At 55.0% G+C, this 25,255-nt stretch overlaps 10 protein-coding genes across 10 annotated transcripts; 4 read left to right on the top strand and 6 right to left on the bottom strand.

Moving 5' to 3' along the window:
- Window positions 1-1,265: 1,265 nt before the first annotated feature.
- Window positions 1,266-1,887, bottom strand: PG998_002248 (putative clathrin-associated adaptor complex ap-1 small chain sigma1; the record flags this gene model as incomplete). The annotated part of the gene is made up of 3 exons (XM_066869066.1): window positions 1,266-1,295; window positions 1,387-1,813; window positions 1,877-1,887. 3 exons carry the CDS (start codon window positions 1,885-1,887, stop codon window positions 1,266-1,268), a joined length of 468 nt encoding a protein of 155 aa, XP_066737481.1.
- Window positions 1,888-3,289: 1,402 nt separating this feature from the next.
- PG998_002247 (glutamate-cysteine ligase modifier subunit) lies at window positions 3,290-4,348 on the top strand (the record flags this gene model as incomplete). The annotated part of the gene is made up of 2 exons (XM_066869065.1): window positions 3,290-3,315; window positions 3,385-4,348. 2 exons carry the CDS (start codon window positions 3,290-3,292, stop codon window positions 4,346-4,348), a joined length of 990 nt encoding a protein of 329 aa, XP_066737480.1.
- Window positions 4,349-4,563: 215 nt separating this feature from the next.
- PG998_002246 (uncharacterized protein) lies at window positions 4,564-5,442 on the bottom strand (the record flags this gene model as incomplete). Its single annotated transcript, XM_066869064.1, has 1 exon — window positions 4,564-5,442. One exon carries the CDS (start codon window positions 5,440-5,442, stop codon window positions 4,564-4,566), a length of 879 nt encoding a protein of 292 aa, XP_066737479.1.
- A 2,338-nt stretch (window positions 5,443-7,780) lies between these two features.
- Window positions 7,781-8,701, top strand: PG998_002245 (uncharacterized protein; the record flags this gene model as incomplete). Its single annotated transcript, XM_066869063.1, has 1 exon — window positions 7,781-8,701. One exon carries the CDS (start codon window positions 7,781-7,783, stop codon window positions 8,699-8,701), a length of 921 nt encoding a protein of 306 aa, XP_066737478.1.
- A 422-nt stretch (window positions 8,702-9,123) lies between these two features.
- On the bottom strand, window positions 9,124-9,790 carry PG998_002244 (4-carboxymuconolactone decarboxylase family protein; the record flags this gene model as incomplete). Its single annotated transcript, XM_066869062.1, has 2 exons — window positions 9,124-9,167; window positions 9,229-9,790. The coding sequence occupies 2 exons, from the start codon at window positions 9,788-9,790 to the stop codon at window positions 9,124-9,126; spliced, it is 606 nt and encodes a 201-aa protein (XP_066737477.1).
- A 1,173-nt stretch (window positions 9,791-10,963) lies between these two features.
- On the top strand, window positions 10,964-13,822 carry PG998_002243 (uncharacterized protein; the record flags this gene model as incomplete). The annotated part of the gene is made up of 4 exons (XM_066869061.1): window positions 10,964-12,570; window positions 12,650-12,856; window positions 12,930-13,054; window positions 13,116-13,822. The coding sequence occupies 4 exons, from the start codon at window positions 10,964-10,966 to the stop codon at window positions 13,820-13,822; spliced, it is 2,646 nt and encodes an 881-aa protein (XP_066737476.1).
- A 754-nt stretch (window positions 13,823-14,576) lies between these two features.
- PG998_002242 (uncharacterized protein) lies at window positions 14,577-17,422 on the top strand (the record flags this gene model as incomplete). Its single annotated transcript, XM_066869060.1, has 3 exons — window positions 14,577-15,150; window positions 15,215-16,410; window positions 16,466-17,422. The coding sequence occupies 3 exons, from the start codon at window positions 14,577-14,579 to the stop codon at window positions 17,420-17,422; spliced, it is 2,727 nt and encodes a 908-aa protein (XP_066737475.1).
- A 595-nt stretch (window positions 17,423-18,017) lies between these two features.
- Window positions 18,018-18,890, bottom strand: PG998_002241 (alanyl-tRNA synthetase; the record flags this gene model as incomplete). Its single annotated transcript, XM_066869059.1, has 1 exon — window positions 18,018-18,890. One exon carries the CDS (start codon window positions 18,888-18,890, stop codon window positions 18,018-18,020), a length of 873 nt encoding a protein of 290 aa, XP_066737474.1.
- Window positions 18,891-19,369: 479 nt separating this feature from the next.
- Window positions 19,370-20,711, bottom strand: PG998_002240 (uncharacterized protein; the record flags this gene model as incomplete). The annotated part of the gene is made up of 4 exons (XM_066869058.1): window positions 19,370-19,937; window positions 20,092-20,501; window positions 20,555-20,622; window positions 20,708-20,711. 4 exons carry the CDS (start codon window positions 20,709-20,711, stop codon window positions 19,370-19,372), a joined length of 1,050 nt encoding a protein of 349 aa, XP_066737473.1.
- Window positions 20,712-22,129: 1,418 nt separating this feature from the next.
- PG998_002239 (beta-lactamase 2) lies at window positions 22,130-24,061 on the bottom strand (the record flags this gene model as incomplete). Its single annotated transcript, XM_066869057.1, has 3 exons — window positions 22,130-22,976; window positions 23,055-23,448; window positions 23,518-24,061. The coding sequence occupies 3 exons, from the start codon at window positions 24,059-24,061 to the stop codon at window positions 22,130-22,132; spliced, it is 1,785 nt and encodes a 594-aa protein (XP_066737472.1).
- Window positions 24,062-25,255: the final 1,194 nt, after the last annotated feature.

Genomic DNA, 25,255 nt, shown 5'->3' with positions numbered 1-25,255 from the left:
GGATACTGAAGGTTCGAAAGTAAAAAGGTGGTGGTTGTTGGTAGTGGTTGGCTTGCTGCGAGACAAGAAGCCGGGAATTGGGCGAAAGGAGACAAAGGGATACCTGAGCGGGAGTGAAGTCGTAATCGGACTGACGGGAATCATGCGGGTGCTGTTTGATCAGCTGATGGGATGGATGGGGGGGGATCGTTATCTCTTGCATGGTTGCGCTACCTCGACGCTACGTTATGCCTGCGTTGTTCCTCCCCGGCTTCGGTGCTCCCAAAGAAACAGGAGAGAGACAGACACAGCCATGTCCCGCCTTGACCTTGGCAGTCGCTTTGCGTGGGGTACGGTTGGATTCGCACGTCAACCAAGGCAGGGCGCACGGGGATGTCAGGTAATGCTTAGGTAGCCGTTGAGCGAGAGAGTGCCTGAGGTGTCGGTGTCGGGGACGCGGACGGGTACTGGACGAGCTGGTGTGGATGGCTTACTGGGCTCAACAGCTAAACTCTCGCTGCCATTGGAGCTAGCCTACCCAGTTGGAGGGGCCTCGGGGGCCTGTAAGCGAATCGGCTTCCGGTAGAGGGCCACGAGTTGACAACAACACCTGTCATCGAACCTCAACGCATCGTCAATCTGCAGACGGACTCGTTGATTCGTAATTAGTCGGTGGCTCGGGTGAAATAAGTGCGCTCATGCTAATAATCGAACTCAAGAATCAGCATATCAATCCGCCATGTGCTGTGGTTGGTTGGTGCGTCTTCCGAGTCCCAATCCGTTAGGTGTTGTCAATGTGCCTGGTCTGGGTGGTCATTGCATTTCATAGGGGGAGTGCGCATTCTCATCTCCACAGCTGCGGCGATTCATGGAAACAAACAAATCGATGGGCGCTTTTGGGGGGCATGTGGCTCAACGATGGTCATCACGAAAGTCTTTTTTTATTCCACTGATAAATAGATCCTGTTGTACAGGTTCTTGTGGCATGGTGACCTGCCGCTCTCCTCTCTTCTCCCTGCGACACTCTAGATATCCAAGGGCGCATTGCACTGCATCCCTTGGAGTTGCCGCCGGTCCGTCTCTCCCCGAGGACTTCACAAAAGTCCGTGCTGCTTCAAAGATGATTTGATATCTTCGTCGGCCTGTGGTCACATCGAGCAGAGACCGTTCATTAGCACAAGCCATGACCAAGAATCTTGTCTGTGAAAATGCCTGCTGTCCGCTGTGTCGGGACGTCCCCATGTGCCGTGCTGGACCGTTGGTATTATACATGTTGTTGATGCACTCTACATGATCTTGGTAACCTCGTCCTCGACCTGAATCGAGAAAGGACGCGTCAGTCCCAGCACACGTGATAGTAGTAGGAAATGCTGCATGGCAAAACAAGGAACAGGCGACAGGGCTTACCTCCATGTCCTCCAGGCTGTCCTGCTGCCCGATACACCGTAGCACCGCCTTCTTGCTGCTTTCTTGCAGCTCTCCGGCCAGCAAGAGCTCGTCAAGAATGTAGTAGGCTTTTGTGAAGGAGAAGATGATGTCCAGCTCGCACACGTTGCCGTAGTATTTGTCCATCTGTTCGACGTATCGGTGGATGACCTCGAGGGTGATGAGTTCGTTGTCGTCCGAGTCGCAGCCGGCGATGAAAAACAGCGAGGCGTATCGGCGATAGACGATCTTGGTGTCTTTATACTCGAGGAAGTTGCACATGCGGGTGCGTCGGGCGAGGACCAGCTGGGAGACGTCCTTGACGATCTTGGCCTTGTCCTTGGGGGACAAGGTGGTGAACCATTTGGCAAGGCGCACCTTGCCCTGCCGCGAGAGCAGGATCAGGTAGCTGTCAACATGGTCTTAGTACGGGGTTGCATCACTTTGGATGGATGGAAAGATGAAGCCATACTTGATAGCCATGATGATGCTCTCACATCACACGACGAGAAGAGAGGGGAAGGCGGCGGATAGGTCCTCTTCGGCGAGGGAGAGTTTTAATGTGAGCTGGCAGAGAAAACGACGGTGGGACCCGATTTGGACAGCGAGTTCCTTTCTAGACTGGTTGGCCACGACACTCACGGCCAGTTTAGGGGAGCAATCACGATTGTCCCAAAGGGTTCAAAATGTCCGGGCGTCATCACAAGTGGCAGGTACAAAGGCTTGGTATCTCTGGCACGGCTGGGCGGTGCCAATCCTCCGTGCTGCCCCTCCTTCCCTCCGACCCCTTACCCCGCCAAACTCCCGTTCATCTAGAATGCCATATGTGATCAATTTATTGAGCGTCGTCTGATAAATAGGTGCATGCATGCATGTATGTGTATGTATCTACAGGATATGTGAATGCAGCCAACTGGGATGAGGCTCCGATTACCATTCCTTGCGATGAATGGCAACCGACTCCTGCACACTAACGCACAGGCCGCAGCGTGCAGTGGTTGTCAGATTCACTCGAGACTTGAAGAAGAAAAAAAGGCAGGTGTCTAAAGTTTGAGCACCTACTAATATATGTATAGGCTTATGACTCGTGAGATAACAATGCCATTATCACTGGCCATAGCATTCAGACTCGTACACGCCTGCACACCACTCAAGTTGACACGTCCGGAACCCCCAACCGGAACGCTTGCCACCAGACGACCTGCTTCATGCGGCTGGCCCAAACGATACACAAGCCAGCATGGCTGGCTGCACTAGTTCGTGCCATCAAATGCCATGGTGTGTTCCCAGGCAAGCCAGGCCCATGATTCAAACAAAGCCTGTCCAAGTGGGCCTTTACAAATCAACATGATTATTCATGATCTCCATCCGGCTCTTGAAGGTGCTGTGGGCTCCTGGGCTCTAGAGACAGGAGAAAGTAGCCGGCAAGTCCTTGCATTCAATAACTAGATAAGGTAGTGTCTGCCGACGGTACCGTCGATCTGAGAACGACATGGTCAACGGTCGTTTTGTTCGCTGATATACTATCTGCGTTATCTGCTTTCTCCGTCTCCAACAACTCTCTAGTCGACTGCTTGCTTTATTCCACAACAACTCCCAGAAACTGACCATACATATACTCCTCCTAATATAACATCGTACTATTTCTTGTCGGCCTGTACAAATCTTCGACCCCACTTGGACCCTTGCGACAACTTATATTTTTCGCGTCTAGACAAGGGAGTACTTTACCCCTCCACGTCGCGATACCATCATCGGTTGCACGAAGGACTACTCTTACACCACATTATTGCGCATCCTCCTCTGATAGTCACTGAATTGTCGTCCTTGTTACCTCGAGAGGATATACTACAATCGGCAGAGAAGGTCCAAAGTCCCAGCGACCATGACGAGGATAGTCTTGTCGACAGGGTAAGTTTTCCGAGACCTGCCGCTTGCATATTGAGATGTCTCGGCATTACTAATTGCGTGGAATTATAGGAATATCATCTCTGGCGGACCTTGCATCATCCGCAAACCAGGCATTTTCCGCTCCAATCTCGAACTCACCAACTCCCTGCGCAGCAACTTCGTCGCTGCTCGAGAAGATTATCCTGCTGCCACGACCAACGGCACCAACGGACATTCCCACGAGGATTACGTAAACGGCAACGGCAACGGCAACGGTCACACCAACGGAAATGGCGTTAATGGCCACCACAACGTTTCAGAGTTGCCGTGGACAGAAAAGGAAGGCGATGCCATCTACATACCCCGCATAGAGTGGTCGGGCGCCGGCCTGCAGGAAGAGAGGTCACAGTACGAGATCACCGTGAAGCTCTTCTTCCTGCCCGAGGCGCCGGTCGACCAGCGCGCCGCGTACATTGCCGAGGCACTGCGTCTAGTGAAGAAGGAGCTCGGCGGTGTCGCCGATGTCGACTTGCTCATTGCGTCGTTCCCGGGCATCTCCTTCGAGGGCGACTGCGAGTGGGAGGCCGACAAACTCAACGCCAAGATGGGCAGCGACGCCGACGAGGTGGCGACCTGGACCGCCCTGGAAAAGCTTCACGCACAGGGCGCCATCCAGCGTCTGGGTCTTGCCGAGTTCGGCAGCCAGAAGCTGGCGCGCTTCATAGAGCAGGTCCAGACCCTGCCCGCCGTCGACCAGATCAACCTCAAGAACTGCTGCAACGTGCCGCCGCCGCTGGCGCAGCTGGCCAAGGAGAAGGGGATCGAGCTGCTGACCCATGGCGACTGCACCGACATTTTACCGAGCGGCACCTTACGGGAGCTTCTGGGTCCTGGCCTCCAGGGTGCTGGTGTTCTCTCAGAGGACGGAAGTGACAAGAACGGGCTGAAGGGCGAACTCATCCCGCAGTGGGTGGTCAAATACACCGCATTCGTGAAGGACCGTGGTGTGATTGAGAACAAAGGCTACTTTGCTGGCGCAGAACTAGTAGCTTAGTTTTTCTGAGGATTCGTTTTGACACTCGGAGTTTTTGGGTATGCGGGCAGCATTGATATACAACATTAATAGCATGCATATATATATATATATAGAAAGTCTATTGCGATACGCACGTTTCTGAAGCGGGATAAATGCAGCCTCTATGCATTGCATACATGTCTCTTTTGCCATTTCTTCGTATTGTTGACTTTGGGTATCTTTTCGTTTCTGGTCTAGCCGAGCATACTCCTCTTGCGGCCACGCATTCTGACGTCCTCAAGCTTCTTTAGCACAACCGACGCTGCCTTGAAGGTGTCCTTGTATGCCTCCAGTACCACAGGGAACAGTGACTCGGCCCGGGGGTGTGTGCTCCCAAACGCGCGCTCCAAGACGTAGAGATCCACGGCCCGGTCCTCGTCGGCGCTGCCCTGACTGGCCAAGCCGAAATCTATGACGACGATCTCGCCCTCGAGCGAATGTTCCGTGTCGTCGTCGTCCTCCTGATGACTTCCGTTGATGGGCCCCGTCTTCTTGTTCCTCTCCCAAGGCCGCACCATCATGTTGCTCGTCGTCAGGTCGCCGTGCACGATGCCCGCCTTGTGCAGCTTCCCCACGGCCTCGCCGACGCGGCGCATGAGCCCCACGAGCGGAGCGGCCCCTTCCTCGTCGCGCGCCACCGAGTCCCGCGCGCGGCCGGGGTATTTGCCCGAGCGCCGCTGCAGGTATTCGTTGACCTCGACGCGCACGGGGCGGCCGGGCACCCACTCCATGCTCAGGACGCCCTGGGACTCGTCGATGCCGTAGAGGGCGGGCACGGCGACACCCTCGCGCCGGCACTTCTGCAGGATGCGCGCCTCGGACAGGATCCGGTGCCGCGTCAGCCGGGCGTCCAGCGTCGGGTGGCGGTAGGGCTTGCTGGGGCGGTGCTTCAGGGCGCAGAAGCGGTCGGGGGCCAGCCAGGTCGTCCGGTACAGACGGCCCTCAGCGCCCTGGGTGATGAGCTCGGCGGTCGAGGCAGAGCGTTGCAGGATCGGGGGTAGCGGGAACTCGTGTGTGGCATCTGCCGGAGGGGGCGGCGGCTGAATGGCGGCCACGGGCTCGGGTGTGGCCATGGTGGGTGTATTTGGGGGGTCTCTTGGTGTCGATAGGCCTTATGGAGGGAACGGGTTGGCCGAAGACCGTTTGCGTATATGTGTGCAGCTGTTTGTGGCGATGGAGGGGTTCGAAAATGAAAATAGCGGGGTTCGAGATCCGAAGATCTGATAAGGTTGGTCGAGCTGGGCTGGGCTGACGTTGAAACCTTAACTTAGTCGACTGACAAGGGACGGTAGCAACGCAGTAGCGCATGTATGTTTCCTTCTGGAAATCAACGTGGAATGAATCTGCCAGGTCTGCTGGACTGGACAACGATTCGTAAGGTTCCTCAGCTATGACGAAAATGTGAGTACGGTAGGCCGCAGCTGGCTCTAGACCTACAGGTGGATGGATATCTAGACGCTCCAATCAGAACCCCTGACGAACCGCATCTGGAAATACACAAACAAGCAGAAGCCAAGTTCCCTCGCATTTGGCCACGCTATAGCATTAAGCTACTATACGTTTTTCGAGTTTGAAACAGTGACATGCTTGTAAGTCCTCTACTGTCAGGACTGAGTGGAAACAGGGTGCTGATAAGTCTCCAAAACTGGAACTTCCCGGATCGTCCTCGACTTGAAACATAGCAAAACTGACGTTGCTCTGTACTTTACGCTGCGAAGGCCGGCTGGAGAGGACGACAAGTCCTTCATAGACTAATGGGACACGTTTTCCTCTGGCCTCGCAACGCAAAATTTGTCCTGTTTCATGTAATAAATCACGGATCAGAAAGAGTGGCAGTTGAACCCCCTGGGCGGCACCGCCAGAGACGGAGTTGACGACTGAGACCGAATTCTCGTGGATGGACCCAAGGGGATAGAAACGGCCCTAGAAAGAGGTTTCTTGCTCGGCCACATGGAAATCCGGTATACGTATCGACCTCGGCCTTAAGGTGGCCTATCGCGGGGACGGACAAGCTTCAGCAACAGTAGCCGCCCCATCACCTTCACTATGCCAGGTTTTGAGGCGGGCGATGGCTGGCGCGAGGGCACCTAGCCCCACCAGCTTGTCCGCGGCAGCGTTGGTGAAGATCAAGACGACAGATGGGGGTGTTGCGCAAGGCGGCGTAGGAGGCAGACGAGGTGGAATTCACCTATAGGGTTGAGTTGAGCACCACGGGAATTTGACGTGTAAGTGCTAGGTTAGTAGGTACTAGAGTACTTATACAAAGTAAGCGCGGGTTTATTATTAGACCATGTGGCTTACACCCTACCGCGCACCGCGGCCACCCGTAGATTTCCATGGAATACTCCAAGAACAAGAATGTTGGGGGAGAAACATTTTTCTCATAATATGACGGGTTGATTATATAAAAGATTGGTTCGTGTTTGTTATTCCTGCAGAACATTGGCGCAAACGCGCCTCGTAATTTCCTTGCTCTCCGCGTTCTTGCTTATGAGTCGTCGCAATTCCGCATTCCCCCCGGGATTTCGAGCCGGCTCAACAATTTGCGAAACTCACCGCTCAAAGATGTACGAGACAAGAGTCTTCTCGGCTGGCCAAGCGCTACACTAAACAGGCAAGCGGCCAAGTGCCATGTGATGCGGGATGCGGTCTGGCACTGGCGGCAAAGCAGGAGTGGCAGGATGCTAGCACAACATTGTGCAAGGCACATGCAGAAACATTGAGCAGCAGCAGCAACCACCGTTCATCGACGGCCCAACAATGTGTGTGACAAGTGCGTGACAAGCAGGCATGCAGGTCGCAAGAGAAGGAAGGAGAAGAAAAAAAACTTGGTCTCGGTCGGGTCATCGGTGGCCAGGTATTTTAGTGAGCTGAGAGTAAGGTGAGGAGTGTGGGAGGGAGGGGACAACATGCACGAGAATGCAGCTACTACTGGCTACTGGCTAACTGGCCTACCAGGGGGGTCGGGTCGGGGCACGATATCACCACTTACCCGCTAAATAGCAACTTTTTACTCCGTACCACCCGTACTCTTGGCAGATGAGGGTGAATTCCTTCTTCTTCGATGCAGGTGGACGGAAACCCCAGCCCTCGAGCGTGTAAGTGTGCTCGATCTCTCGATGGGGTATTGGGTACCGTACATACAAAGAAGGAACGTCATCCACCTGGCGCCGTCCCCTCCTGCATCCTCCTCCCTAAGTTAGGTACCGTATACTCGACTTTTATTTGTTCGCGCACACACAACTTGAAATTCCACCTATACCACCTCCTCCTCTCCTTTACCTCCTCCAGCTCCTCCCGCTTCTCCTCTTCCTCCTCCTCCACCAGCACCACGTCCACCCAACCAGCAGCCCTCCATCCGATCATGAGCCCGGCAGATGCAATAGCGAAGATCCTCATTTGTGCACAACAATGAACGGCCCACCTACAACTCTCATATGGACCTGTGTCCTGGTGGTTGGTGCGCAGTATGTCGTGAGCTACTCGCGCGCCTACATCGTGGCGCCGCGCGAGGTTGCCACCTACATCGACGCTGTTGAGTTCTCCATCCAGGAGAACGACAGCTACGACCGCGATGTGGCGCATATGCCGCGGCTCGAGGACAAGATGCGCCTGGGTCGTCTGCTCCGCGAGATCCAGAGGAGTGGCGATGACCTGCGCGAGGATCTGAACAAGCTGCTGGTCAATGAGGACGGGGCGGCGCTCAAGTGGAGTGCTCGCCTCCTGTGGGCAGGGCACCGCACCGGGCTGGAGGAGCGCGTGCGCAGGCTGGACCTTCTGCGCATGCGCTTCCTCGTCGTCCACATGGGTGTCCTCACCTCGGCGGCGGGAGAGCGCGAGAAGCAGGTTGAGAGGGCAGTCTCCCGGGCCGCCGAAAAGACGGCGGCCATGATGCGAGAACAGCCCAGGCCGGCTACCGCTCACGGGAAGAGCTTACTCGAGAGCATCAACGAGAAGAAGCCATTGCTGAGGCGACTCACCACGTCGGCGATAGGTCACACCGAGAAGACCACACCGCCTCACCGGGCAGGATGGCTCGGCGTAGTGGAAGAACTGCAAAAGTCGCCTCTGCTAAAGAAAAGGCACCAGTCCATCGAGGACTCCATGCGGGGAATACGCACGCCGCCTCCCTCCCCCGCAAGCATGCCGTCTCGGCTTTTTGAGAAGACGCCTTCCCGGCATTTCGAGAAGACGCCACCACGGGGGTTTGACAAGATCACGCCGCCATCATCGCCGCGGACACGATTCCCAAGAACCCCGGAATACACAATCATGAACGAAAAAGAAGAAATCCCCATGATGATAAAACCATTTACGACGAACGATAACTAACGACATGACCGTATTCGACGATTCTCATATGATAATGCACTCTAGGACAGTATGCATTGACGTTACGTTATAACAGACCTGCCCGGTTTTGGGCAGCTGTTTTTCACTTCACTTTGACATTTTAGATACCCCTTATACACCCCTTTTTTTATATCCTCGCATTTGCACAGTTCCTTCTCTGACCCCTACCACATCACATCACATCACATCACATCACAACGCATCAGCGCATTGCCCTTGACACACAGCATCATTAGGTTGCACAGGAGGTACGGAGGATTCATGTATGGCACAGTCATGTGACGGGAGCAGGTTCACCAAAAGTCGCAAAATCTTGGAAGCATAATAGATGCACATACTACATCGAGTAGATTTATACAATGAAAATGTTACGAACAACTGATACATACAATCCTGCAACCTCAATGATGGACGTCATCCGGTCCAGCTCCATTTTTCTCACCAACTGTAAAGTGTGTTAGTTACCAAGAGTTTGTGACGGGGTTTCAATCCAGTTCAAAACTTACCGTCTAGCGCAACCAAGAAGCGGCTGACGCAGTTGTAGGCACTGACAGTAGCTACGACCTCGACGACCTCCCTCTCGTTGAAGTGCTTCCGAAGCTCCGCGAACGTCTCGTCCCGCACCTTGACGTGGCGCGTCATCTCGTCCGTGACCTGCAGCACCGCCCACTCGGCAGCGCCCAGCCCGACGGCCTCGCGCGCCTCGGGGCTCACGGAGGCGTCCGTCAGCTCGCCGGGCACGCCCTTGACGACGTCGTCCAGCGCGCGCTGCGAGACGCCCGCCTCGGCGGCCAGCGGCGCGTGGTGGCCCCATTCGTACCAGGCCCCGTTGACGACGGCCACGCGCGAGATGGCCAGCTCGCGCACCGACGCCGGCAACGTCGTCCGCGTCCGCACCGCGCCCAGGAACGAGTTCCAGCCGTCGGCGACGGGCGGCGCGTGCAGAAGCGCCAGGTCCAGCGGCTGCAGCGGGCGCGGCGCGCGGCGGGCTCGCACGCGCTCGACGATTTGCAGGTCTTCGGCGCTCGTGTCCGCGGGTGGGGGATCGGCAGTGTACGGGATGCGCATCTTGGCGGTTGGCGAAGTAGTGAAAGTTCGGGGATTTGGATGACGGTGAAGAAGATGGAGCACTCTCGATGACTTATTGAGTATGTCAAATGCACAGTGGCTGAGGCAGCGTGGCATGAGAAACTTCAATAGATGTCATCCAAGTTACAAAAGAGGAGAGGCGTCTCTTATACACGCTATAGAGTCACTTTTTTTGCCTAAGCTCGGCTAAGCAATTGGTGGCAGCCCGGGTCGAAGCTTTTCCCCAGGATCCCGATCCTCGGAGGCCGGAGGAGGGGGAGGGGATTGAAACCAGCCCCGCGTCAAGTCGAAGCTTTTGCAAACTACACCGAAGGCCCGCAGCGGGGACATCCCCAGGCTATTTAATGTGGTGTGTTTAAGTGGGAATAGCTGCACGACATACCGTATTTACATACCGCGTCACGATGCTCCCAATTGACTTGCTTTTGCGCATGCTGTACTAGTAGCACTCCACACCTACTACCGGTGATTTCCTGACTCACTGCTTCTTCCTACCTCAATCTGATCGGTAACCACTTGTCGGATATCCATCAACGCCGAGCATATCATTGGACATGACTGGAATGGCTCAAAAAAGGTGCTGTTACGCTAGAAAAGACCCATCCACGAAAGCGGAAGTGAGCCAGTTTTGCGGCGCTTATCACTGTCCAATCAGGCTATAATATTATTGTACTGTCAGACACTACCGGAGGAACTCATCGGAGGAAGTGATCACGTCCTTCATTATAGTATAACTAAAAGACTATAACAGCAGTATCAAGCTGGTAAGCAAAATACCATATCCTACCATTGCTGTATCTTTCATGTCTTACATTTGTCTTCAGTTCTCGCATTGCTTTTATATATAGACTTGGTATAATCCTGATTAGCAATGAAACACACCCACCTGCCCTTCGCGTTGGAAGGCCAAGCGCCGGAGACCCAATCGACGCTGGCATATTTACAGATGACGTCTCTCATATGCGTTGCTCCTTTGTTGCTGACGGTGCTGTCATTTGTTATGTGCAGGAAGTGCTGATCTACACTTAGAGTGCCTCCACTGAATGCGGCACAGCCAGCCCCCTGCTTGTCGCTTGAATCATATCACACGTAACAAGCCAAGATGTTCAACGTTCTTTCGTTTGGCTCCCTGTTCTCCCCGAGGCGCAAACTATGTATTTCCTGCAATACTCGGGGATAGTCTTCGCTGCTGGTTTGAAGAGGCCCTCCTTACATGATGGATATCAACCGACTCAACATTGGTATCAGCAGTGCCACGGGCTGGCGGCAGGCCGCCAACGTGAACTGCACCGTACTCGTGGCCATGTCGATAGCCTTGCTTGGCACGACAATCGCGGCCTTCGCACACACGAAGGGCACGTCGAAGGCCAGCATGTTCTTCCAAGGCACCTGCGACGGGGGAGCGCTGCCCAGGTCAACGTGGCGCTCCATTTGCTCATCAACGTGGTGTCGACGGCCGTGTTGGCCTCGTCCAACTTCTTCATGCAAGTTCTCAACGCGCCCTCACGCGAGGAAATCGACAGGGCGCATGCCCGCGGCTCCTACCTGGGCATCGGGGTTCCCAGCGTACGCAACGCCTTCGTCGTCAGCCGCTTCAAGACGTGTTGCTGGATAGTGTTGCTGCTGAGCTCGATCCCGATCCACCTCGTCTTCAATTCCGCCGTGTTCCAAACCAACCAGCGCGCCTCGGATTTCCACCTGACAATAGCCAACGAGGAGTTCGCGAACGGAGGCAAATACTTTGCGCCCGGGGCCAGCCTGATGGCCTCGGGCGTCGATGATATTTCTGACATGTTGACTCCATACTATGGCAGTAACCAGATGAACCTAACCGACTCCCTGGCGCCCGAGTCTCCGGGAATGGCCAACATCTCCCTAGTCGCGTCGGTGGCAGCTAAGTGGGATCGCATCAGCGCGCAGGACTGCTACAACACGTATCTCCTGTGTGATGGGCTCCGGGAGCACCGCAACATTATGCTCGTGGTCGACAAGCCTGGTGGATGGCGACGCCGAGAGACTTGGAAGCTCAAGGACAACCAGACCGAATTCTGGGACCCTATCGTCCCAGCCGATGAACCCAACTCGCTATGGTATGCGGCGCAGTGTGCCATGTACGCAGAATTCAAGTCGCCCGAAGAAGTTGTATGTAGTAACACTTGTCTTTCGGCCATGTTCTCCAGAAATGACTCGATTTATTACCGGAAACCTCTCGAATGGCACGATGGCTATACATGGACTTACTGGTTCTTCAGAGATATGAAAACTTATTATCCAAGTTCCTATAAAACCAATCCTCTCAACGGCACATATCGGTCTGGCCTGCAGGGGGACGGTGAATTAACCGTCAAGTATTGCCTGGCAGAGCCGATCGACAGGATCTGCCACGTTGGGGTTTCCAGCACGCTGCTGCTCGCCGTCTCCGTCTGCGTGCTCGTCAAGACGGCTGCGGCTATCGTCGTTACTTATGTCCTCGGCGCCCAGCGCCACGAGCCGCTTGTCACCCTGGGCGACGCCGTCCGGTCTTTCCTGTGTCACCCGGATGCCGTCACAGCGGGGCGATGCATGCTGAGCCAGCGGGAAGCGGGCCGGGAGAAGGCGAGGCCCCGAGAGGCAGCCACGCCCAGGAGATGGAGCGCACTCGTGCATCGACGTTGGTCGGTCGTGCCCTGGTTCGTTTGGCTGACAAGCTACTTTCTCTTTGGCATCGGCATTTTCGTCGCGGCTTACCTGCTGAACGAAACCAAGAAAAGCAATGGACTGTACGTATTCTTCCTCATCCATCACCCCAGGAACTTGTAAGCGAGAGGAGTGAGTGGACTGACAGAGAGCTCCATATAGCCGGGGCTCCTTTATCGAAAGCGATAAAAACCAATTTTTCGAGACGAGTTACACCTTTACGCAAGGTGTTCTGATTGCCAACAGCCCCCAGCTGCTGTTGTCTTTCTGCTATCTCGCTTACAATTCCATGTTCACAAGACTGCAAATGGCACGGGAGTGGTCTCGCTTCGCCGGTGGCTACCACCCGCTTCGTGTTACCGATCCAAAGTCAGTATACCTGGCCCCCTCTACTCCGTCTCCCGGACTTGACACTTGACTAAGAAGACTGACTCGGTCGCAGGGGAATGCAGTATTCGACCTACAGATTACAACTTCCTTACAAGTATAGCATTCCACTGATCCTGATGAGCATATTCCTGCACTGGCTGCTGTCGAACACGCTTTATCTTTTTATAAGCGAGGGCGGTAAGTGTAACCACTGCCTGCAACGACCGACTTTAACTTGCTGCTGACGTGTCTACGACAGGCTACTATGGCACTTCATCTTTCCCGTCTGGAAGGAACGATGGTGTTCTCCCACCCAACACTGCAGTGACGATAGGCTCGAGTGGTTATTCCCTCATGGCCCTGCTATGCGTCGCATGCGTTCTGGTCACCATCCCTCTCTTCCTCTCCTTTCAAAAAATGCCGATTGGCATGATCAACGTCGGCAGCAACTCGCTTGCCATCTCGGCTTCCTGCCACGCGTCGCCCCTGACGACGGCGGGAAAAGTACCCGGTGACAGCAGTGCGGAATCGGCACCAAGAAAGATCCCCCACAGTTCCACGTCGTCGCGGGGCCCTTATTCATCGCTCAGGGGATCGAGTGCATGTGAGGGCGACGCGGTAGGGGGTAGTCTACGAATGGACAGCGGTCTGCTAGAGATGCAGGTACTAGTGGATAGAAAAGGTTCGCAGCACACGCTCGCAAGTCGCAGCGATAGCGACTCGTATGAGGCCTACAAGCACCACTACGGGCCGGTCGGGAGCAGCGAGCTATTCGAACAGCTAAGCCGGGGCAGGATACGCTGGGGCGTCATCGACATGCCACCCGAGTGGTATGACGAGCACTGTGGCCATAACCGCATGGCAGGCGATGGCGATGGCGAAAGGGCGGGACAGGTTGGGCATCTTGGTTTCGGGGTCCAGGGGGATCTTGTAAGGCCACCCATCTGGGGCCATTGGTACGCTTGAAACCAGCAAGCAGTACAATCGGAAATTCCGTGTGACAAAGTGGAGATAGCTGCCCGAAAGTTGAGTAGAATATCCAGAAGACATAGTAAGTAATCAACCATCAACCACAGTAATCAACTCACGGATCTCTTGTTATTGGCCCATGCAAGCGCAGCCACTGGTGTTGGCATCCAACTGCATTCCATTTCCATGTCCCTCCACCGTGGCGCCATGCCAATCACGGGCCGTTTGTTTGTTTCCCATTGTTAGATTACTGACGATCGGACGAAGGTGCCGCTAATGAATTAGAACAGCACCCGCTGATGTTAGCGGCTGCTTCTGTTTCCATCCAACATCCTCTCTGGAACAAAGACAGAAAATGAGCTGGACTGATACAACGAGTTTGGCTTTGCCAGAACAGCGCATCCGGTGCTAGTTTCGCGCCATTCGAGAGGCGACCAGTCCAAACCCGTTCAATGGGCGTGTGCTCTCACATCTCTCGCCGCAGGGGAGGGGAGAGCATGACAGACCCGACCTGTTGGTTCAACGTTTGCTCTGCACTGCCCAAAGCAATCACGCTCCCCTCACGTCCTAGAACAGCAGGTCTGCTTGCTCCAGACGTTTTATTCTATTTTGGATGCTAACATCGAAGCCAATTGAACCACAAAACCCCAATTGGGTTTGGAAAACTTGGGGGCACAGCATCCGTCCCAAGCCCCCTCGTCCTTTCGCCTGGCTGGGCTATCCTGGCTGAGAGCGAGGCAGCTTTCGAAATATGGCAGACTCCTCTCGCAGTCAAGGTGAGGACTACCGATCCAGTCTTCTGCCCTCTGCTTTCTCCAGGGGTCATGCCTACCAACGGATGAGTTCCGATGGCGATATCGATCTCGCTGATGTTGCGCCAGCAAGGACTTACTCGCCCCTGGGGACAAGAGGCATCAATGCGACGCCGCCAATAGACGCACCAAGCTACCTTCAACCGCCAAGAAGACCGTCTGCCACAAGTCCTATCGGTCCCGGAGATGCTGGAGCCCAAATGGCCGCTCGCATTGATCCCACCTCCTACTCCACCCCGGCTTTCGTGATAACACACGAAGACGAGACACCAGCGCAGACCCAAGACACCACTCCTGCCCCAAGACCCAAAAGTGAGCGACAGACTCGATTCACAGAGCTACTGAAAAGATCTCTCTCTTCGTCTGGGGACAAACCCGTCGATCCTTTCTCAGACCCGGCTGGTAACCCCTATCTGGGCGCATCGTCTGCGCGGTCAAGCTTGCTATTCCCCGTTGACGACCGCGAGGATCGACAAAGAGATTACGAGACTGACAGCTTATCCAAACGCTATGGTAAAATAACCTTCACTACGGCCTTCTCTCATCAATAAACCGGAGCTGACCTCATGCCCTATAGCACAAGCACCTCTGGACTGCCACTCGAGGAAAGACGTGCACATGAACCGCAGAAGCTGGATATACGGTCAATTGCTTTTCTTTTCGGTACTTTCAACCCTGCTGAGTGGTATATGGCTCGCCGTCTCGATCGCTCAGCCCCGATACGGCAAATTCGTATCAACCGGGGGCAATATGGCACCGGCTACTGCGTCATTGTTGGCAGCAATATTTGCAAAGGTTACGGAACTGACATTTGTCACTGTATTTGTGGGAGCCCTCGGACAGGTGCTTACCCGGCGCGCTTTCACTGACAATTCGATGGGCATGACCATATCTGAAATGACGATGAGGAATTGGGCCATCCAGCCAGGGACTCTCATGTCGCACTGGGAAACCATTCCCTACGCCGGCAAAACACTACTAGGGATACTGACGCTGCTCGCCACCGTTTCAAGTATGACCTATACCACTGCATCTGATGCCATGGTGGCCCCCAAACTCAAATTCGGTCACTGGGAGCCCAAGGAAATGCAAGGTCTCGTCGTGACATCCTATGCCAACCCAAAATACATCAAATCCACTTGCACCACGCCGATTCCTTCTAGCCTAGACGAACTCAACGCCGGAGTGTCCTGTGTCGAGGTGGAATATTCGGGTCAGTCCTACCGAAACCTGCTCTCGTTCATGAAGGACTGGGAGAATCCGGATAAGGCGTCGCCTACAGATATGCGATCTAGACCGGTAGGGACCGCTATATTGTATGACAACATAACCATTACATCCTCTTGGGTCGACATAGAGTTTTCAGATCCCGCTAAACTCTTCGAGGAGCATAAGCGCATTATCAACAATGTTACACTGGCCATGCCTCACCCAGGTGTCTACGAGGCGGCTACCAATCACAGGAATAAGATCCTGCAGCCGAGCGACCTTTCGGGTGTCGGCGAGTATCACATCAAGGCCAGTGTTGTATCGCCAGTAGTCAACACTCTGTGTGTAAACTTGTCCCCCAAAGAGCTTGACCCAATCGTCTACACCTCATGGCCGGGTGCGAAAACAAAAGATTCAGAGATACCGAATCAAAAAATGGCTGATCCTGCCTGGCTGAACGATGTACCCCGTGCAGGCAATAAGACATGGTTAAATCGTACTGCGGTTGATGACATCTTCAGATGGGGACCGAAATATGGCCGTCGTCCACCCATCTTTCCAATGGTAAGTGGTTATTTCGTATTACATCTCAAACCACACATCACTTACGACAAAATAGGTTCCCATAGAATACAATATGATAACGAACACCACCGTATATATGTCAGACTCGATCTATATCCTTGCTAAAGCGCCTAAGAAAACGGTTGGTGATTATACAATCTGTGAGCTGCGCTCCTGGCTGTCGCCGCAATGCTCTAGCGAATTCAGCATTTCCGGCATCACTGGCTCCAAGATGGCGGCCCATTGCGACGACCCGGACGACCAAAATTCATACTCGCATGACAAACCAGACGCTCCGCTCTCTCCTGTTCCGAGCACCGATTGGCGTAACGTTGCGGACCAGTGGCGGCTCAGCATGGACATCAACGGCGGCGTCCAAAACAACAATGCCTCCAACGCGCGAATCTTTACAAACCTGATTCTGAGAACACCCGAGCTGTCCACGACGTTACCTTCGATGGCAGAAGCCATATCCGTGCTCGCCAGCTCCACATTGCTCGTAGGGAGCAAGCAGTCGACCTTCCGGCACTTCTGGAACTACACCAACTCGACACTAGACAACGACACGTACGAGCGCTTCAATGCCACCATCCAGATGCAGCAGTACGCGTCGAGCTACGAGAAGCCATGGCAGGGTGTGTTTTACCTTGTCATGGGCATCGTCTTCATCTTGAACATCGGCTGCCTCATGTATCTGCTGTTTGCCGCCAAAGGCATGGTCACGGACATGACGGAGCCCCAGAACGCGTTCACGTTGGCCCTCAACTCACCGCCCTCACGCCAGTTGTATGGGAGCTGCGGGCAAGGGCCTGAGGGCCGCGAGCTCGACGTCCCTTGGCGGCTGACCTACGCCAACTCGGCCAACCACTACTATTTCGAGGAGGCCAACCAGTCGCCCTGGCGCGGCCGCTTCAGCGGACAGACGCTCGCTAACTCGTCGGTCGTCTCGCTCGCGGATGGGAGTTACTCCAAGAGCTACAAGAGGTTGAGTACGGGTCGAACTTACCTATAATGGGACTTCGTTACTTGGATAAGGGGGTCGGGCGCGAAGAGAGAGAAGGGGAGTCGGAACAATGGCGGGCGAGCGGGGGTGAACATGATGTCCACATCTGTGAGGGAACATGAGAGGAGAGTGAGGCGGGGAGTAGACAGGTTGATATATCCTGCTATAATCTACTGGGTAACGCCACGCAATATTTTGGAATTCGGAAGTTGAGCGTTGACCTTGGGTTTGGACGCCCATATGTTGTATAATACCGCCATATTTTGCTATAATAAAGGAGAGCTGTCAGCCCCAAAGATGACGTTCGCTTTGGCCGGGATTATCTATTTTGACGGACTGGTGTCAATTCTCCACACAACATGTGCACTTCTTGGTGTACCCCTATAATCTCGAAGATTGGTGGATTGGGCAAGGCATAAGATCAAGAAGAAGGGAAGAAGGCAGTCCCTAATCTTAGAAGAACGATGCAACCTTAGAGACCGAATGTTCAGCTCTTAGTGGACTGGGCTCATATAGGGCCACCGGTCTATTCGTCTATGTGTAGTGTATCGCTCTATCGCCGACCACAATTCTTTTTGTGAAGAAATTGATTTCTCAAATAGCATCACGGCAGCACGTAGCCCACCCTGGAATTCCCCTTTGAGCGGCTGATTTTCCGCACGTTGGTCTGGCCGCACAGCTTGGTGCTGTCGACGTGCGTGCCGCCGCAGGGGTAGACCTCGGCGCCGACGATGTCGACGACGCGGAACTTCTCGTCGGCGGTCATGCCCATGGCCTTGCGGTCGGGGATGAGGCGCTCGAGACCGCGGGCCGCGAAGTCGGCCTCGTCCCACCAGCCGATCTCGACCGGCATGTCCTTGGCCACGTACTCGTCGACGCGCTGCTGGATCGCCTCCTTCCACTTGCCCTCGATGGCGCCCGCGAACTCGCACGCCGCCGTCGCCGGGAAGTGCGACGCCTTGAGCTCGTCGAACCCGGCCACCTCCTTCTCGAGCAGGTGCCGCACCGCCGCCCCCAGCACGTGGCCCGCCGTGTGGTAGCGCGAGAACAGCAGGCGCTTCTCGGCGTCGATGGCCTGGGTCACCGTCTCTCCTGGCTGGAAGACGGGGGTGCTGCCGCTGGTCTTGTCGTTTCCGGGGAGGAACCGGCCAAAGTGCAGAACCTCTCCCTCGCTGGCGGCGCTCATGCGCACGGCCGATACGTCGAAGCGCACGCCGCTGCTGCTGTTCTCAATGGACCCGACGTCGCTGGGCTGGCCGCCGCCTTGGGGGTGGAAGATGGTCTGCTCCGTCACGACGACATGGTGGCGTTCTTCTTCGGCCGTCTGGGCGTCCCCATCTCCCTTCTGCTCCACGAGGCCCTTGAAGAGCGCCTTGTTGGAGTCCTCAAGCGAGGCGTAGGACCGCACAGCCGTGACGGCGGTTTGGAGGGTGTGCAGGTGGGCGTTGCGCTGGAAGGCTAGGTATGTGCGCTGCATTGTGTATGATGGGTTCCCCTCCCCTTCTTCTTCTTCGTCTTTTTCTGTTTCTCTTTTGCTTCTTTCTCTTCCGTATAGGCGTTTGAATCTTGCGTGCATACCTTGAAACCAAGGGAGGGAGCAACGACTCAGTGGCTGCCTACAGTGCTAAAAACGGTTTCGCATTCCCACTAACCCCACAGGGCAGGTGCGATGACATGGCGAAGGGCGCAAAGTCGCCAATTCGAATCCACGATTCTTGCTACTAACATATCCGACAATCGAGATTCGAATCCTTCTCTCGCGCGTATACGATTGCGTCTGATTCTACTGTATTCCACCATCTTCTTCTATATTTTGTTGAAGACAGCAGGCAGGCAATATCATCCCAACCCTTGGTCTAACCCTTTGGGGCTGAATGATCGCAAGATAACGCCAGGCCCAACCGCAAAGAAGCACAGGAGAACTATGTATATAAAAGCATTCAGTGCCGACTTGTTCTAGCAGCCGTCATTGGGGCCGGCCGTGATCACTGACCGCACCCTCCCATACGTATTGAAAGGGTCAACCTGCGCCCGAATAAAGGAATCTCGGTAATGCGAGTTGAGCCCCTCCCCCGTCGCAACAACCCAATTCCTCCACCTCGACCACGATGCCGCCCTTTCTCTTCTTCTTTTTCTTCTTCTGGCTGGTGTAGTCAGTACTGCACTCGCTCTTCTGTCGCCACTCGGGGGTGCGATCCACGAGTTGTCCAGATGGCCATCAAGTTGCTCATCCACTGCGTGCTTCTCGCACGCGAGTGAGTGGCGCGGGGTACGCTCGATCCGGACGTCCCGTGTGACCATGATTCCCTTGGATCCCAGGGCCGGCGGCGGCGACGACGAGAAGCGCGACAAGCGCGACGCCGCGAGGGGGATGGACGCGCAGACGGTCGCGCCATTGACCTCCAGCACGGCGAGCATGACAGTCGTGGGGGCGTACCATGTCGGATCGAAGGTCGGATACATCCCGGACTTGGCCGCAATGAGATGGACGTGGATGAGCCGCCAGATCGCCATAGAGTTAACACTAGACCAGGAGCGGAAGGAGAAATTAGTATACAAGCACACATGGTATCCAGTTATTTCTCCCATGCGAGCAAACCGCCCCCGCCTCATTTCTGAGAATGCGAGGCACGAGGTGGGATAGGGGAGAAAAGAGGGGGCGACGAAGTATTACTTACAATCCACCCATGATCAGCATTGCCGTCAGCCCTAGTCTTAAGCGGGTATCGACCCCTTTGCGGAAGTACAGTGGGGTGGCGACGAGCAGGATAACCAGGTTCAACACCACACTGGTGCCCGTCACCGTGACAAAGGTGTCGTAGAGGCCCGAGGAGGTCGAGGCGCCGAAGCCGTAGCATCGGGCGCTCCCCGGCGACCGAGACATGTCCCATTGCGCCACGGGCGGGAAGCAGGGAAACCACGCCATGAAGCAGATGACGAAGCCGTAGAGCATGGTGAAGACGATGAGGCCCTGGCAGATCCTGGTCGTCCTGGGCTCGCCGGAGAAGACGCGCAGGTATTGGAACAGCAGGGCGAGCTTGACGCAGACACTGGACATGATGAATGAGCCCATGCCGATGTAGTGCAGCTGTTGTTGCCCGTTAGCCTTTGCCGGAACTGGATGGGCAGGCCATCACTTACAAGGAGGAAGTTCATGAGTTCCATGGAGGAAATATCAACCACGTGTTGACCCATGCCGTAATTCGTAGCTGCGGCCAAGTAAGTCAGTCAGCAAGCTCCCTCTCTCTCTCTCTCTCTCTCTCTCTATGCCGGACGCGTTTTACTGCGACGTACCCATGCACGCTATGGTTGACCCTACGATACAGCAGATCTAGTTCAAGCAACAGAACTTGGATGTCAGCTGGTAACTTCATGTAGGCAAAAAAAGAAATGAAAAAAAGAAATGTTGGGGGCGCTGGGCTTGGCTTGACGCACCAATACGGCGAGGACGAGGCAGTCATCCCACCACAAGGATCGCAAAGCCTTGGCACGCGAGTATAACCGTGCCCCCGTGCATGCGAAAGTCAGTGCCTTTTTGGTAAGAAAGAAAAGTAAAGTCCATTAGTACATGTTCTCTCTTCTTTGTTCAGGTCGGGAAAGTGACGGTACCTGAACAGCAACGGTGATGGCGATGATGTGGGATCGCCGGTTCCAGGTCGGCTGCGGTTCGTTGAGGTTGTTGTAGGCCCCGTCCTGGTTAGCTACCAGCTCAGCCGAGCCTACCATGGCGCATCTCTATTTTCTTTTCTTTTTTTTCCTTTGATGGAACTGGTAACGGGTGGGTCTAGCAGGGGTATGTATAGGTTGGTTTTGTTCCGTTTCGGGGGTAGGATAGATGGACGATGGTGGAAGAAAGGGGCGCGGGGAAGACATTCGCCTTTAAGAAGTCATTTGCCGTATACTGTTTCGTTTCCACAAAACCAGTCATCATCCGCTATGATGTAAGTCTATACGCTTACCAAGTGCCCGTCCTGGAAAGCTGCGTCTCAGATTGTTCTGGGCCTCACCTTTGTCGAGATTCGTGACTCGTACTTCCCATCGTTACGGTGCCGTTGAGCGCATTCCCTGCTATCACGGCCCAGGGAGGAGGTTGTAGCAGAGGCAACTACAACTACTCACAGACGCCAAGGGATACAGATCACCGATCGAGATGAATATCGACACGCACCAAGAACGAAGAGAGCCTATCTCGGGCTCACGAGTCTGGCGTCTTCTTTTGGTCCGTTGGAGCTCGATGAGGTGATCCGGATCGCAAACATCACTGTATCCAAGGATACAGTCGTCCGATACGTCAATAGTTCTGGGTTTGTGACTGGGATATGGCCTACCTCTCTCGCCCTCGCTCTCTCTGTGTATGAGAGAGGGACAGCGAGTCGAGTGCTCTCGCCAAGCCACAGCTAGAAGAGAGGCATGACGTGTGTTCTTCTAGAAGGACTGGCTTTTTGACTAGCTGGATATCGGCATCTACGATAGAGAACGAGTCAAGGCCAAAACACCCCCTCAGATCTTCTTGCTCCTTGTCAGGCTACAGGCTACATCAGACGGGCAGGACGAATAGTAACCCCATTGGGGCTGGCGCCGACGATGAGTGAGTTATGCATATACTAGAGAGACACTATCGCCTTTTCGGACGAAAGATGGCGTACGTAGCTGAAACAGGCACCTGACCTAAACTGCGGCCCAAGCAGCTGTTGGTTTTGAATAACCCAAGATAAACTAAACCAGACTCCGTCTCAGCTGCACGCGGAATCCCCGCAGATCAAGACTCGTCGCCACCCCGTCCTCGCCCACCGTCGCCACGATGTCGTCGAGCGTGTTGAACTTGTAGATCAGGCGGTCGAGCTCGGCCCAGGTGATGCAGTGGAAGCCGGCCCAGACGTAGTTGGCGTCGAGCGCCGCGTTGGCCTCGGGCGTGTTGAGGTCCCAGTGCGCCCGCCACGAGACCTGCCTGCCGCTGTCGCTGCCGGCTTTCAGCCCGCTCGGGTAGAGCCGCGCCGGCGCGTAGACGCCCTCGACGAAGCCGGCCTCCTCGGCCCCGTAGTTGACGTAGTTGGCGTTGACGTCGGCGCCGCGCACGACCCAGTCCGTGATGCTCAGGCCGGGCCGGCCCGCGTCGACCGACAGCGTCAGCGTCGAGTTGGTCGACGGGTCCGCGTACGTCCCCGCCATGGCGGCGCGCGCCTCGGCCTTGCCGGCCTTTTCGAGACCCGGCAGCAACCCCCGCACGGCGTCGGAGCAGAGCTTGAACACGACGGCCGAGCCGGCCTCGAAGCCGCCCGTCAGAACGCTGACGACGATGTCGTAGTCCGGGACCAGGCAGAAGGTGGCGTCGTAGCCAATGATGTCGCCCGTCTTGGAGTAGATCTCGATCAGCCGCCCGTCGGCCGTGACGTTGTCGGCGCGGAAAATCTCCCACGGCTCCCCCAGCATCAGGCCAGCGGACGAGGTGGCAATCTTGGGCTTCATCCACTTACGCGTCTGCGCCGGCGTGAGCAACTTGTGGGACAAGATGGCCGTGCCAAAGGTGAGGAAGTCATTGGTGCTAGTGTAAAACCCACCAGCGCTATTGGGGCTTCCTGTCAGTACTTGCCTGAAATGAAACGACGACGAGTGTCCAATGTGCGCGGAAAGCGAAACTCACGAGCTGAACCACGGCCCCAAATCAACGTCCCACCAATTCTTGTCGGCGGTCGTGTCCGGAACGAAGCCCCTTTTCGTGTCGCTCGGTGGTCGGCTGGGAAAAGTGGAATTCAAGCCCAGAGGATCTAAGATGGTGTCTTGAATGTATTCGTCAAACGACTTCCCGGATACGGCCTCTATGACGAGGGCGAGGATCCCTACTCCCACATTGGAATACACGACCGACGTGAACGGGGCATACACGGGATGGTGCTTGCCGAAGTCACGGTAAAATTCAGATACAGGACATGGTGGTAGGAGGAGAGTCCCGCCACAGCCAGGCCCCGGATTGTCAGCCAAGACAGGCAGCCCAAGTTTTGTCCAATTTCCAGGAGAGGTTGCGAGCTCGAGGGGCACTTAGGGCCATGTCAGCCATGGAATTTTGGGTATGCGGCAAGGTGGGAAAACGGAGCATGAGTGCTTACAGTCGGCGCCAAGGCCCGATTGGTGCGATGCCAAAGAGCCCAGTGTGATTTCATCCCAGTCCGGCGTTGTTATATCGTTGGCTGGCTCTCCCGGTGCACCTGCCATGTCCCATAACTGCGGCAGATACTTAGCGACGGGGTCGTCCATACGGACCCCGTCCAGGAGCATTACGCCGAGGACAGTATAGAGCTTGGATATGCTCGCAATCCTATACACGGTGTCGGCATCTACCTTCCGGGCGCCCGAGGAGTTGAGATGGGGCGGAGTATAGTGAAAGCTGAAGAAGGGCTGGTCCTCGTGGATCGACTTGGCGACAACAGAAACAGCAGAGGCATTGTAACCCGCAGTGAGGGCTTTCAGACTACTCTCGAATGACTTGGCGGCAGCTTGGACGTCCGGGTCTGATGATGGCCTGACGGGAGCCGGAAGGACAGGACCCAAGGGCGGACAAGGACCAAGAGACGCAGCAGATGTCACGCCGCCCAAGGCAACCCAAGTGAACGCTCCAGCGGCAGCACATTGACGCTCCGAAGGGAAACGCATTGCAACAGACGAGGCTGGAAGATATCTTATCGATGTCGACGTAGAAGTCGCCTGCAACGGGACTTCTTCTTTGTCTTACTTATACACGAGTCCGGCATGATATGAGAGCTTCCCCTTCGAGCAAGTGGGTTGTCCCTAGCCGATGATTGTACACGCCTTGCATGATATTATAGCGATACGATTGGCAGAGGGTGTAGCTGTTGTCAACAACATGGAGGTATACGATACACGGATGAGGCTAGCGAGCGGAGAGCGATTGCCTATTGTGGCGAGTTGATGTAGCAAAGACAAACTGCCGGGGCATATCAGATACGGGTGGCGACCAATCCCATGTCGATGCGCGTGATTACAACTTTGGAGGTTCCTGGTTGGGCCTCTACACCGGGCTGGGAACCAGGACGGCAGGCAGCAGGCAGATGTGTTCAAGGACACCACGGTTGGTTGTCCTTACAGTCACTTGCTTATTATCGAGTCATACGGTGAGACGGGATTGATTTCAAGCAAACAAACTAATGCTGAGACATGGGTTATAGTATATCTGGGAATATCCATGTACAGAACGTGATATGAACCCGGCAGGAAGGAGTTCGGCTGCAGTGTAACTGAAGGTTTCCCGACGACGGCACAGTCTACATCGGCCCAAACATCATAAACCTGTTAGGCAAGTCCATATAACGTACATCCATCTGTTATAAAAAGCACACTCGATTTCGAGCCGTTGTAGATTTGCTGAACCTGGCGCTGACCATCACGACCGATAATACAGGCGGCAGAAGCGAGATACCCATCATTGGCCTCCGGGTCTTCCGCAGCCCATGTAGCATATCATCGCTTGCAGAATGCCCGTTGGTCCCGTGTGAGAACAACTAAAAGCAAAATCCGAACTCGGTCATTTCTTTTTTCATCGTTTTGGCGTCAAATTTTCAAGCCACGGGATCATGCAAACTCGTACCCTGCCGGATAAGTGAGACTAGGAGGAGAGATGAGCGGGGTTGTGTAGCAAACATCGAGAGACCTGGCGGTTTCGCCCGCGCGTACTGTAACGAGGGGAAATGATAGTCTCCGAGAGGAGAGGGCTTCGGTGCTCTGTGAGTGGTTGTCTGGTCGACCTCATCAATCACTGACTTGGCACATGATATCTCAGTATCTATCCCTAGGTAGTTTTGAAGGTATAACATGTACAAAAGGGGGCAA

Source organism: Apiospora kogelbergensis (assembly GCF_038363985.1).
Source record: "Apiospora kogelbergensis strain CBS 113332 chromosome Unknown utg000001l_segment0_segment0, whole genome shotgun sequence".
In the NCBI taxonomy this organism is placed as follows: Eukaryota; Fungi; Ascomycota; class Sordariomycetes; order Amphisphaeriales; family Apiosporaceae; genus Apiospora; species Apiospora kogelbergensis.
The sequence above is the reverse complement of the archived record's forward strand: the minus strand, read 5'-3'. Positions and strand labels throughout refer to the sequence as shown.